At 58.0% G+C, this 13,401-nt stretch overlaps 1 protein-coding gene across 1 annotated transcript; it reads left to right on the plus strand.

The window, feature by feature from the left end:
• The first annotated feature begins 9,584 nt into the window (after nt 1–9,584).
• On the plus strand, nt 9,585–12,670 carry SOCS3 (suppressor of cytokine signaling 3). The gene is made up of 2 exons (XM_057715721.1): nt 9,585–9,686; nt 10,245–12,670. Exon 2 carries the CDS (start codon nt 10,333–10,335, stop codon nt 11,020–11,022), a length of 690 nt encoding a protein of 229 aa, XP_057571704.1. The 5' UTR covers nt 9,585–9,686; nt 10,245–10,332; the 3' UTR covers nt 11,023–12,670.
• Nucleotides 12,671–13,401: the final 731 nt, after the last annotated feature.

The following is a 13,401-nucleotide window of genomic DNA, read 5'->3' on the forward strand; positions in this document are numbered from 1 at the left end:
CAGCCCCCCTAACAGGATTTTGTATTCTTTCTCTCAAGAACTGTGATCTAATCTTATTTATTGGTAGCTGTGTCTTTTGTCTCCCTGCACCCGCCCCTCATCCCCAAAGGTGAGCCCTTTGAGCTGTGCACTGAGCACCCAGAGCAGGACCTGGCACCAGCAGTGGGCTCATTCACCCTGGTTTGACAAATGCATGCATGGCAGGAGGTGTGAGCTCTGGAGCCTCCCAGCTGCAGGAGGGAACCACCCAGTTTGCGCTTTTCCACCAGGGGTGGGGGCGATGGTGGCTTGGCCTCCCGAGATTTGAGATTTTACTGACTGGCTCCCACAGATTACTTTGCAAACCTGGCAGCTCACAGAGCCCTAGGTCTCTCTTCAGGCCGCCAGCCCTTTTCTTGCCTTCATTCTCCCTGGAATATGCTCTCCCTGCTGAGCTGTTACCCTGACCTTTTCCAGCCCTTGATACTCTTCACCCCCAAAACTAAGACCTGACCCCAGTCCTCCCTGGCATCAGACAGGCTTCTGTGTCCCCAGAGCAGGGGTTGCCCAATGTTTTCTTACAGGGCTCAATGGTAAATATTTCACACCTTGGGGGCCAGTCTCTATGGCAACTACTCAAGTCTGGTGCAAAAGCCGCAAGCAATACAAATGAGTGTGGATGTATTTTCAATAAAACTTTATTTACAAAAGCATCCCAGCAGCTCTGCACCATAGTTTGCCAATGTCTGCCTCATAAAACAGCTTGGCCCTGGGCTGCAGCCAAGGACCTGGTGTGAGCCCCACCAGGCCTGTATGGCCCTAAAACTGGGAGAGGTGAGGTCTTCCAGCACCAGGGGCCTGAGTCGGTTGGAGTTCTGGGCTGTGAAGCACAAACTGGCCAAGCACTGAGTTCAAACCAGCAACCTCTCTGGAAGCGGTCACGGTTCTTGCATTTATCATTTAAACTTTTCAGTGTCGAAAACCTTGTCATCTGGAAAACAAAACACCTATTGCTCAACGGCTCTCTTGCCACAAGGAGGCCCAGGCTAACCTGGCATTTTGTCAACAAGAAGCCAGAGCCCAAATTTCTGGAAATGCCTCCTGGGCACAGCGTGCCATTTGTTTCTCTGTCCCGGTGAGAGAGAAATGCGGCTCTCAGCTTCAGGGGAATCTCAGCCTCTTGTGGTGTGGCAGGCAGCCAGCGCCACCCCAACGAGGAGCTGCAGGCCTCCTCGTGATCCAGCAGCCCAGCCCGGGAGGAGACACGGCGGCCCGTGGCCAGTTACGTCTCAGGGAATCCCAGGCTCCCTGGGACCCACTTGGGTGGTGGAGGTGAGCTGCTGGGGGGCTCCCTGGCAGAACCCCACCCTGCCCATCTTCCCCTGCTTCTCCCTGCCCAGCCCCCACAGTGAATTGAAGCAAGAGGCTAGGTGTGCCCCAGGACTGGCACCAGAGTCTCCAGCAGGACAAGTCTCTTTGTTGAGATGAGGCCAAATCAGACCAGGCCCCAGCAGGTGGGAGAAGAGGTCCCAGACCCCCAGGCCCAGGCTGGATTTATTTCCAGTCTCCCAGAATTTAGGAAAGAGACTCGAAGGAAATCCCCCAAAGTCAATCACCCTTCTTACCCCTTAGCCTAGAGAGGTGGGAAGACAGAGGCCAGGTAGAGTTTCTGCGGCCATGCCTGCGGCTCCCCACAGGGAGGGGTGTAGGGGAAGGGTACTCATCCTTGGGGAGTGGACTGTGCTGAGCTGGAGAGCCCAGGTCCCATCTAGAGGGCCCACCAGACCTTCCAGATTGTTCCAAAGAAAGCCCTCAATTCAAAGGTGGATGTGAAATTTCCAGATTTTTAAATGTTGTTTCAAAAGTGTTAAATTCTGTACAGGTCAACCAACGCATCTGTGGGCTACATGCAGCCTGTAGCTCACCGCTTCACAGCAGTCTTTTTTTTTTTTCAATATTTATTTATTTATTTGGTTGCACTGGGTCTTGTGTGGCACGTGGGCTCCTTAGTTGCACAGGCGGGCTCTTAGTTGCAGCATGTGGGAGCCTAGTTCCCCGGCCAGGGATGGAACCCGGGCCCCCTGCAATGGGAGCATGGAGTCTTAACCACTGTGCCACCATGGAAGTCCCTCACAGGTATCTTCTGATCTGCAAAAAAAAGCGTCCCAGGTAGCACAGGAGGCAGGGTCGCTGTAGAAGGTCACAGTTCACCTGTAGCTTTTGAATGCTGAGCCATGGGGCTGTCCTGCCTGTTTGTGACATATCTGTTTGGTTTCCAAAGTTCCAGAACTCAGAGGATGTGCCTGACCCGCCTCCCACAGGTAAAATGGGGTACAATGTTTCATCTTCTCTGTTCACAGCTGCCTCAGGTTGAGGTTGGAAGCTGGGGGCTAAGGCCTTTAGCAGGTGGGAGGGAGGGAGAAGTGAGACGGAAGTGGACATTGGGAAAGATGCGTGGTGGCAGAGCCCAGGTGCCCCGATGCGGGTGGTACACCTGTCCCAGGCTCTGGTTGCTCCCAGCACCTGCAAGCTAGCAGACATGGGGAGGTGACCTCTCCAGACCTCAGCTTCTCAGCAGTCTGCACATGTCCCTTCCTCAGGGATTCCCTTCAGATGTCCCCCTCATAGACTGGGTGTCCCCATAATATGCTCACACATCCCCCTGGAACTTCTCCTTCAGAGGACTTAGCACAGTCGAAATTAATTAATCATGACATCAACTGTGGGAGAACCTTGTCCTTCTGGAAAGAATCTAAGCTCCAGGAGGGCCCAGACTGATAAATTCCAGGCACCCAGATCGCTCTCTGACACATAGTAGGTGCTTAAAAATTACCTCTTGGGACTTCCCTGCTGGTCTGGTGGCTAAGACACCACGGTCCCAATGCAAGGGGCCCGGGTTCGATCCCTGGGCAGGGAACTAGATCCCACACACCACAACGAAGAGTTCGCATGCCACAACTCAAGATCCCACGTGCTGCAACTAAGACCTGAAGCAGCCAAATAAATACGTTTTTTGTAAAAATTACCTTTTAAGAAATGAATGAATGAATGAATGAATGAATGGTTTTATAAAATAAGTCTTGCAGGAGCAAGAACTGACTCTGGGTAGGTCCACTTACCCCAGAAATCTGGACTGCCACCAGCATTTTGTTTACAATTATAGAAAACATGAAATCCTGGGCAGGGGGTAGTTCATGTACCCAAGTGAAGACACTCTGAACTCCACTCACATGAAGCCGGGTGAGTGCAGCAGGGGCAAAGGGAGAGGTGGAAAGGAACCTGGTGGGAGAGCCAGCCCCCAGTGTCACACCTTAGGCTCTCACCTCTGTCCCTGCTAGAGACTCCCACCTCCCACTCCTTCTGAGCCACTTCTCTGCCATCCTGGCTGGTTCTGGACCTTGGGAACCAGAGAGAGGATACATCACATCCCTTTGAACTTGTCCAAGAATCAGCGCATGCCAGTGTGTGCTTCACAATTCGGAGGAGACAGGGACCTTCTTAGGGGTGTCACACACCTGGATGGGGCACTCAGGAGGTTTTCATGGCACACCTGCCACTGCTGGGAGCCCAAGTGCAGGCCTGGGAGGTCAGTTCAGATGCTGTGTGCACGCCCAGGGGAGGGGCTGAGCAGCACCTGACCCAAGAGCCCCGCAGGTCAGGGGTGGGGGGGTGCCTGGAGCCCCTGTTGCCTGGCTCCAGCTCCTCTGGCTATTGTAGGGCAAGCCAGACCCTTGCATCTGCCCGGTCCCCCACCCATCCTGGCTCTCCAAGGGCGTCTGGGGCCCAGAAGCCTGCCTCTGTCCTCACCCCCCTGCCGGCTCTCCCTCTCGGGGCACTGCCACTTCAGCTCCAGGCGCCGGGCCAGGCCTCATTTGCATTGCAGCCCAGATGGTTCACCACAGCCTCGCTTCCCAGAACTGCCCGCTACCCTGGTGTCTGTTCCCGGGCGCAGGAAAGGGCACGAGCGAGCGCAGGCACAGCGGCCGCTTCAGGGCAAACAGAGACTGTTCCCATCCCAGCCTGGGACAAAGCAGGGCTGGTTGGTTTGGGGTCAGGGGAGATAACTGCCTGGAGGCCCACTCCTCTCCTTCTCTGCCCCCGACTCCGAACTTGGAACAGATGTGGATTCCTCTTGGAGCCGGTGGAAGAAACTTCCCTCCCCTCCCAGATGCCCCCCACACACTTCGTCACCCTCCCACCCCCCACCCCCCTCTGTGGGTGGAGGACTGGGCCCCCCAGGGCAGGGGTCTGAGCTCAGGCCCAGCCCAAGCACCAGAGGCAAGAGGAATCTGAGAAGGCAGGGTGGGTAAGTGGGTGGGTGGGTGGGTTGGTAAAGTGTTTTCTTTCCCCTCCCTCGGCACTTTTTCTGGGAAATGCCAGAGGCCCGGCTGGGCCTGGAATGTCAGGCTTGAAAGAACTCCTCCACTGCTCACAGACATCTGAGCCACAAACCTTTTCATTAGCTCTGCGGCCCCTCCCGGCAGGAACAAAGGCCCGCAAACTGGAATGGCACTTCCCGCTGTAGGCCATTGTCCGGGCCTCCCCAGCCCACCCCTTGGGATTGTCTACAGCAGGAAAGAGAGAGATCGGGGTCAGCCTGGTATGCGACCCTTGGACCTTTCCTTCTGCACAGGAAAGATCACCCCTGCCATCGCCCCGCAGCTAGCAGGGCTGGCTCCCACCATCAGTCCTGGTGGGCAGGGGCTTCAGCTGAGAGGGGCTAAGATGCCCAAGGAAGCCCAGTCCTGGGAGAGCCTCACTGGGGCCGTGAGGGGCAGGGCTTCCAAGAGGTCAGGCGAGACACTACACTCCCCTGCCGCCCACCTTCTCCGAATGGTCAGAGAGAAAGGGGAGCAGGAGGGGAGAGACCTCATTGCCTCCTGCCTATTTCCTGTAACCCTCAGCACTAGACTAGAAGCTCCAGAGGTAAGGAACCACAGTCTTTTCCCCACCATTGTATCTCGCCCACTAACTGGCATGCAGTAGAAGCATGATCAATGTGGGATAAGTAATATCAGGCCACTGGGCAATTGAACCCAGGGTGCCTCCTTGTGCTGCAGAAAGCCCACCAGTCTCGAGACAGAGGGAGGCCTTGGGCTTGGCGTTGAGCAACTTTGTGGTCTGAGGCCAGTCTCCCAACCCATCTGGCTGCAGAGGCAGCCACCAAACAGAACAATGGCAACTGTTAGTGCCTGCCCCCAGGCTAGCCTCTGGAGGACACAGAGATTGTGTGTGCAAGTGTGGGACCTCGTATTCACCAAGATGTGCCAGAGCTTCCTGCGACCACCTCACGGGCGCCAGCATTCCCATCTAGGAGGCTTGGGCAAGAGCTCCTCATCTGTCACACACCATGAGTAAGTGAAGCCCCATGGGCAGCTGAAACCGCTGTGTACTTCCCCTCCATCATGAATGAATATCTTTATTATCTTTATGACCAAGCACCTTTGCCTGGAAATGGGATTCTGACTTCATAAGAAATTCTGCAAAGGAAGAGATTCTGAAAAGGCAGGAGGCTCCTCAATCCCTTAGCCAGGAAAACAGCGGGGAGGAGCAGAGGGGCCAGACCTGAATAGTGTTTCTCTCCCCGAGAGTCCCCAGCAGACAGGGAAAGTGCCTTAGCTCTGCCCTGGTCTGGGCATCTCTCTTGCCTGGAAGAAGTTCCCTGGGAGTGTGTCCTGTATTGGCCTGATGTGATGTCTCCTCCCTGACTTTTCCAGCAAAGTGTGAGTCTTCACTCCCTTTGTCTTTTGATTAGCAGGCTGCATAGTCTCCACCAACCCCATAGGGGCTTCTGTACCACATCTATACAGCCACTCCTGAGACCTGCAGGAAGAAACCAAAAGCTACTCTGGAAGAAAGCAGTTGGTGGTATCTGAAAATGATAGAAAACAGAAGTTAACACAATCCCTTATTTAAAGATCCACTGAGCACTTTCTACGTGCCAAGTTTCTAGGCTTAACAAAGAAAAAGATAAAAATCAACGATAATGCTTTTCCTCAAGGTTATCAGTGGACGAGTGGAGCATGTTGGGCAGCAGAGAAAGAGCTACCCTGGAGGTTTAGACTGCGTCTCTGCCAAAGCTTCAAGGAAAAGTAGAAATCACCTAAAGGTGTGGCAGGTAGTTCCACCCAGAGGGAAGCAAACATGCAAAGACCCAGGCCTGGGGACATTTTGGACACAGCCTGGAGCTCCATATAGCAGGAGCTTGACGTGTCAGTGGGGCAGAGGCAGCTGATGAAGCTGAGATGGAGCTGAGAGCCTTAGACATATACTCACTGAGAGCTGTGTCATCCCCAAGGCAATGGGAAACACCTGGAGATGTTAGAAAGCCAAAGGGAAGCTTGGTGACTGGCTGAACTCTTTGAAGACAAGCAGTTTTTTGGAATGTATCTTATATAGGAGATATATAGCTCTCCAAATCATAAAGCCATTTATAGCCACATCCATCCCCTAGTAGCCCAAGCTGCAGCAGCTCAGCCCTCCCCTCCTTCTTCTCCCCAAAGACTCCTCAATGCTTTCAAAATGATTACAGCTAACATGAATTGAGCATTTAATATGTGCAAGGCACTATTCTAAGCATTTTACATGCACTGGCTCAGTGCTCACCACCACCCGATGACGTAGGTACTATTATCAGCCCGTTTTATAAATAAGGAAACCGAGGCACAGTTGGGCAAGTCAATGGCCCAAGGTCATACAGCGGCTCAGTCTCCTGAGTCAGTATGCAGACAGCCCTGCCGCTCTCCAGCAGGGCAGCTTCTTTCAGGGCCCTGGGCATGCGTGATGCCCCTGACCTTCCTCTCTGCTCTTTAAATCATCCCTGTACTCTTGGACCCACTCTATGCTCCCCGCCAACCATGCAACCTTCACTTGCTAGCCCTCAGCAGAGCCCAGGCTCACTTGGGTACCATGCTGTTGACATTAGGACTTACCTGTTTCAGAGGTATGAGTCTCACCAACCAGACTGGGAATCCTGAACTCAGAGGCTGTTTCTTCCTCCTTCTCTCTCCCACCCTCACTTCTAATCCCCTCTTCCCCCAAGAATGAATTATCAGAGTCTCATAGGATCGTAATTACAACCACCCCTTTCTCATGACACTCATCACTTGGGGGTCCCATGTCCCCTCGCCTTGCCTGTGTCCCTGCAGGATTCACCCAGCACTTCTGTGTTCCCAGCATTTTGTCCCATGCCTGGCAAAAGCAGGCACTCATTGAGGGTTTGTGGAATGGATGAATGAACCTGACTTGTGTCAGAGCCTTATAATTTACAAAGCACTTTCTCATCCATTAACTCAAGGGCTATTCCTTGTGAGTCTTCCTTGTCCTCCACGGGGCTCAGCACAGAAGTGGACGGTCATGGTGCAGCCTCCTAATCAATGGATGAGAGAAAGAATGAACTCCTGATTCTACAGAGAAGGAGAATCCATTTCATTAGCCCGCAAGTATCTTGAGGGCAAAGACCAGGTCTTATCCGTCATTATATTTCAATACCCAGCACAATGTCTGGTACACAGAGTCCAGTATTTGTGAAATGTGTTGAATAAATCAATTTCCCCCTCTGCAGAAGTGACAAGACGTAACAAGACTTCCTCCTAATAGAATCTGAAGAGAGAATTGGACTGAATTACTTCCATTTCTAGCACATTTTGATGCGCAGAAATTTTTCTTGTCTTTTTAATCTCAGATCTCTGATGGGAAAAGATTATTCATTCCTACTTTACAGAAGGCAAAGCTGAATTCCAGAGAGGCTGGGTGTCCTGCTCACATCTCACTTAGTCCCCTGTCATCTGTTGGGGAGAGAGGTGGTGGCACAGACCCAAGACACAGCGGCAAACTGAAGGCACAGTGAGGTGCCCCTCAGAGAAGCAAAGGAGCCAGGTCTCCGAGCTCTAAACTCCCGAGAATCTCTCCCTTCCTTCCCGACTCATTATCTTCAGTGGTGCGGCATCTGGGAAGGGGGCAGGGTCTAACGCTCTCAGTCCCTGCGTCCTGAGGGATGACACTCTAAGTGCCATTTAAGCTAGTTCTCAGGTGTCTCCAGCACCCCACTGCCTGTTTGGGGACAGACCGCAAAACTTTCCATACTTCAGAAGGCTGGCCCTGGTTAGCCCAAACCACCCACATCCACGCCTACGTGACTAAGAACAAATCCACTGTTCACCTCAATCACCTCCTCACCCCCGGGGAGAGATCGGACCCCCACACTCAGAGCGGGCGCACATTCTAGGTGGTAGCGGGCTATCTGGAAGTGGGCGGAATCGAAGACTGCTTTCTGGAAATCCTCCCCTGCTGGACTTTTACTCCCTGGTTTAATTCCAGACTGGGATGTGAATTCTCCTGGGTCCTCCCAGAAGGTCCCCCGGCCCCAGCCCCTGAGCCAGCATCCCCACCGCCCCCTCGGGTTCCCTCTCCAGGGCACCAGATTCCACTCCACCTAGCAGACCCCAGGGCGCCCTCTAGCGGACGCGGGGCGCGGGGTGGGGCCCTCGCCCGTCCTCCGGCCAGTCCGGCTGCGACCAGAGCACCTGGCCGCGCCCACACCGCACCTCGCAGGTGTGCAGACGCAGAAGGGCGAATGCGGTTGCTGTCTGGTGTTTCTTTGGTGGTGGGAGGCGGCGCCCGTGTCAGCGTCGGCAAAGGACCTAGCAGGGGGCCGATGGGCTGAGGCCGGACAGCTGCCACGCAGGCTGCGTCTCCTCCACCCTTCGGACTCCCGGCTTCCCCTCGGGGACATGCCCGCAGGTGACTGTCGCGCGCCCCCACCCCCCGGGGCTCCCAGGTCCGGCCCCAGGTTCGCGGCCCGGCCTCGGGGTTGTCCCCCGTTCCCCTGAGGCGGGCGCGGGCCTCCCGGGGCCGCGAGCGGGACCTCGGGCGGGCGCGGGCGGGGGCGGGGGCGGGGGCGAGGGGGTCTCCCCTCGAGGTCCGAGAAAAGGGAAGGGGAGCCGGGAGCCTCTCCCGCTCGGCGTCCTGGAACTGCCCGCGCTCCGGGAGCGGCGCCCCCGCCTCTGCCAGAAACCGGCCTTCTTAGAAGGGAGGGGGGAAAGTGTGAATGAGAAGTTGGGGGCGGAGCGCGCGCGGGGGAGGGGCCGCTGCCAGGAACGCGCCGCCGGGGCTGGCGCCGCGCCCGCCGGCCGCCCCGGCCGCCTCGCGTCGCGCTTTGTCTCCGCGCGCGTCTCTGCGGGTCCCCGGCCCCGCTCGCGGCCCGCCCTCGGCCGCCCGCGGCCCCTCCCTCCCGCCCCTCCGCGCGCAGCCTTTCATCGCTGCGAGTAGTGACTAAACATTACAAGAAGGCCGGCCGCGCAGTTCCAGGAATCGGGGGGGCGGGGCGCCGCGGCCGCGTATATACCCGCGAGCTCGGCCTCCGCGGCGGCTCCGACTCGGACTCCCCGCGCCGCCGCCGCCGCCACTCCGGCCCCGCCGCCGCCGCCACTCCGGCCCCGCCCGCCGCCCGCCGGCCGCCCGGCCCAGCTCCCGCCGCGGCCCCTCGCCTCGCCCCCCGCCCGGCCGGCCCGGGGGCGCGCAGGGGGCAGGGCGGGCGCCCCGGCGAAGCCCGAGGGACGCGCGCGCGAGGCCCCTTTGTGGACTTCACGGCCGCTAACATCTGGGCGCAGCGCGCGGGCCACCGCTGGCCGCCGCGCCGCCGCCGCCGCGCCTTGGGGACCGCAGGAGGCGCAGCCCGGAGGCCGGAGACTTCGGTTTGGGACCAGGTAGGAAGGAGGGGCGCGGCGTGGAGGCGGGTGGGGGCGGCTCGCTAGTCCCGGGAGCTTTTCCCGGTTTCCCCTCCCCTTCCCGGGTCATTCCCGGCAGGGAGGGGACGAGATAGGGGGCAGAGCGGATGGAAGCCGGAGATCCCAGGTTCCCGGAATACCCAGGCTGGGGCCCTCGGGCTTCTCGTGTCCCCTCCCTACCCCCATGCCTCCGATCTCTTTCTCCGTCCCTGCCGCCCGGGGCCACCGGACTGAGCGGCGCCCAGGGCGTCCCGGGGGCCCTTCTCCCGCTCCCTACCCCGGCCACGCTCCTGAAGACCCAACTTCCGCGCCCGAGTTTCCCACTCGGCGCCTTCCCAGTGCGCGCTGGGGAAAGCGCTGCCTGGAAGCGGGGGCTGGGCGGGCTCCGTGGGGTGTCTGGGTCAGAAGCGGGGCCCAGGCGAGCGCCTCCGGGGCCGCCGGCGTCCCGGCCGCTCGGCGGAGGCAGGGGAGCCAGGGCGGGCAGGGAGCGCTGGAGGGTTCCGGGCACTCACGCGGCGTGCGCCTTCCTCCCCGCAGCCCCCCGGGATGCGGTAGCGGCCGCTGTGCGGAGGCCGCCGAGCAGCTGCAGCCGCCGCCGCGCAGATCCACGCTGGCTCCGTGCGCCATGGTCACCCACAGCAAGTTTCCCGCCGCCGGGATGAGCCGCCCCCTGGACACCAGCCTGCGCCTCAAGACCTTCAGCTCCAAGAGCGAGTACCAGCTAGTAGTGAACGCAGTGCGCAAGCTGCAGGAGAGCGGCTTCTACTGGAGCGCCGTGACGGGCGGCGAGGCGAACCTGCTGCTCAGCGCCGAGCCCGCCGGCACCTTCCTCATCCGCGACAGCTCGGACCAGCGCCACTTCTTCACGCTCAGCGTCAAGACCCAGTCCGGGACCAAGAACCTGCGCATCCAGTGCGAGGGGGGCAGCTTCTCTCTGCAGAGCGACCCCCGGAGCACGCAGCCCGTGCCCCGCTTCGACTGCGTGCTCAAGCTGGTGCATCACTACATGCCGCCCTCCGGCGCCCCCTCCTTCTCCTCGCCCCCAGCTGAACCCTCCTCCTCGCCCTCCTCCGAGGTGCCCGAGCAGCCGCCGGCCCAGCCGCTGCCGGGGAGCTCCCCCAGGAGAGCCTATTACATATACTCGGGGGGCGAGAAGATCCCTCTGGTGTTGAGCCGGCCCCTCTCCTCCAACGTGGCCACTCTCCAACATCTCTGTCGGAAGACCGTCAACGGCCACCTGGACTCCTATGAGAAAGTCACCCAGCTGCCTGGGCCTATTCGGGAGTTCCTGGACCAGTACGATGCCCCGCTTTAGAGAGCGAAGGGCAGGGGTCGGGCGAGGGGCCCGGGTCCCCTCTCCTCCGTGGCACACGGCACAAGCACAAGAATCCAGCCTTGAGAGTCTGCAGCTCTGGGTGAGCTAGGGGGCGGACAGGCCCCTCCCTCCGTTCCTCCCCCCGCAGCACAGGGCGGGTGGTACCTGGAATGTGTTTGAGCGGAGGGGGAGAGCCACCTGGGCGCCCCTCCCCGACTCCAGCTTCTCGGGAGGAGCCAGCTGGCGCAGGGGGACCACAGCAAGGACGGCAGTGGATTCTCTCTCCTCTCCCGCTTCCTCCACCCCGCTGCGCTTCCAAACGGGGGACACTGCAGGCCTGTTGAGCTGGTGAGAACTGCCGGGGAATCTTCGAACTTTCCAACGGAACTTGTTTGCTCTTTGATTTGGTTTAAAGCAGCTTTGGTTTAAAACCTGAGCATGTCGTGGGCCTGGAAAAGGGTGGACAAGAGAGAGGGCGCCTCAGGGGCCTGGGGCTGCAGGCTGGCCAAGGAAGTGGTCACTCCCACCGCCCAGCCCAGGTGAGGGTGGCTGCCTGCTCCACCCCTGGCTCTGGGGAGAAGGGCAAGGGGTGACCCGAAGGGGACCCTTCTGCTCCCCCCTGCCTCCCCCTTCGGACAGCCTCCAGAAACACAGGTCCTAGAGTCCATCTAGTGCTGGAGAGCCCAGGGCCCTTCCCCCGTTTTAAGGGGGAAGTGGCATTTGGAGGGGGGTGGATGGCCTGGTCAATTGTTCTTTCTCCACCCATGCTAGCCCTTCCAGCACCTGAGGGGTGGGGCTGGAGGAGATGGAGGAGATGAGCCACCTTTGACCCCAGATCCCGGACAGAGAAGATGGGGGGTTCTCCTCCTGACTACATCTGGCTAGGAGATTTGCCTTAAATGCTCCCTGTCCCATGGATAGGGACAGGCACACAAGAAGCCACATACTCAGCCAATCCAAACAGAGGCCAAGGGATTCTCGGAGGGGCGCCCACCGGCCACACACCATTTGGCGGGGGAGGTCAGAGATGGATGGGGGCGCAGAGATGCACGCCTTCCAGCTGAGCACAGGAAGAATGCCAGCCCAGTTGTACTGGCCGCCCATTGGTGCCTGGGCTCTGGCCAGAGCAGAGTCACCAGGCCCCACTGCCCCCCAGACCCTGCACAGCCCTCCCTCCACACCTTGGGGGACTGGCACAGGCAGGAAGTCATCAAGAGGCCCTGCCACCCAGCTGCTCCCGCTCTGCAATAGCACTGATCAGTGAAAACTTACAGGAATGTAGCGGTGATGTAATTACCTGGAACTGTTCTTTTTGGGGGAAAACTAAACACACAAAGTTTTCTGTGTCAGGTATTGGGCTGGATGGGGCAGCTGTGTGTTGGGGTGGTTTTTTGTTTCTGTTTTTGTTTTTTTCCTGTTATTTTGTTTGGGTTTTGTTTTTGTCTTTTTTTTAATAATGTTTACAATCTGCCTCAATCACTCTGTCTTTTTATAAAGATTCCACCTCCAGTCCTCTCCCCTCCCCCAACCCAGGCCTTCGAGGCTGACAGGAGATGCTTGAAGAACTCAACAGAATACAAATCTAAGTCAAACTTTGCACATATTTATATTTATATTCAAAAAAGAAACATTTCAGTAATTTATAATAAAGAGCACTATTTTTTAATGAAAAAACCTGACTTGCGCCTTCCTCCCCGCCCCTTCTGCCTGGCTTTCTCTTTCACCCACACCCACACTCTACATCAGAGGGTGGCGGCTCTACCCCCTTGCTGCCCTGGCGCTTCTCATGATGGAATCAAACTCTGGCTTCACGTCACTGACAAGCGAAGGCAGCCACCTAGACTGTACCGAGAGGGGTAATTCCTGCTAGTCTGATTCAGATCTGACCAGAATATGCAAAGCAAGTTCGAAGGAAGCTCTTCAAAGGGCTTGCAGGGAGTATAAGCTGAGCTGTGGTCAAAGCTTTTAGAGGCTCCAAGCTATTAGAGGCGCTGGGCTCCTTGGCAGGGAGGTGTTCCGAGAAAGCCCAGACCATGGGGTCCTGGCGGTGACCTGTGACCTCAGTACAGCCGGTCCATGGGAGGTGGGGGGAGGGGTAGTCCCAATGCAAACCCTGCCCACAGTGGGGCCCTCCCCTGGGGTAGGAGCCCCAGCCTGAGCCGTGGATGGGGCCACATATCTCCCAATAAGAGCTCCCATCTATTCACCTATTTCCAGCCACTCCCACCCCCTGGGCACTCATATACCACCTGGGTTAACCTTCCCAGCCACCCCCAACGAGGCAGGTGTTATTCATCCACATTCTCAGACCCAACTGTGTGCTCCATGGGAGTGGGGACTTGGACTGGTCGCTTCTGATGCCTAGAACCCTGCTCAGTA

This window comes from Hippopotamus amphibius, chromosome 17 (genome assembly GCF_030028045.1).
Source record: "Hippopotamus amphibius kiboko isolate mHipAmp2 chromosome 17, mHipAmp2.hap2, whole genome shotgun sequence".
Classification (NCBI taxonomy): Eukaryota; Metazoa; Chordata; class Mammalia; order Artiodactyla; family Hippopotamidae; genus Hippopotamus; species Hippopotamus amphibius.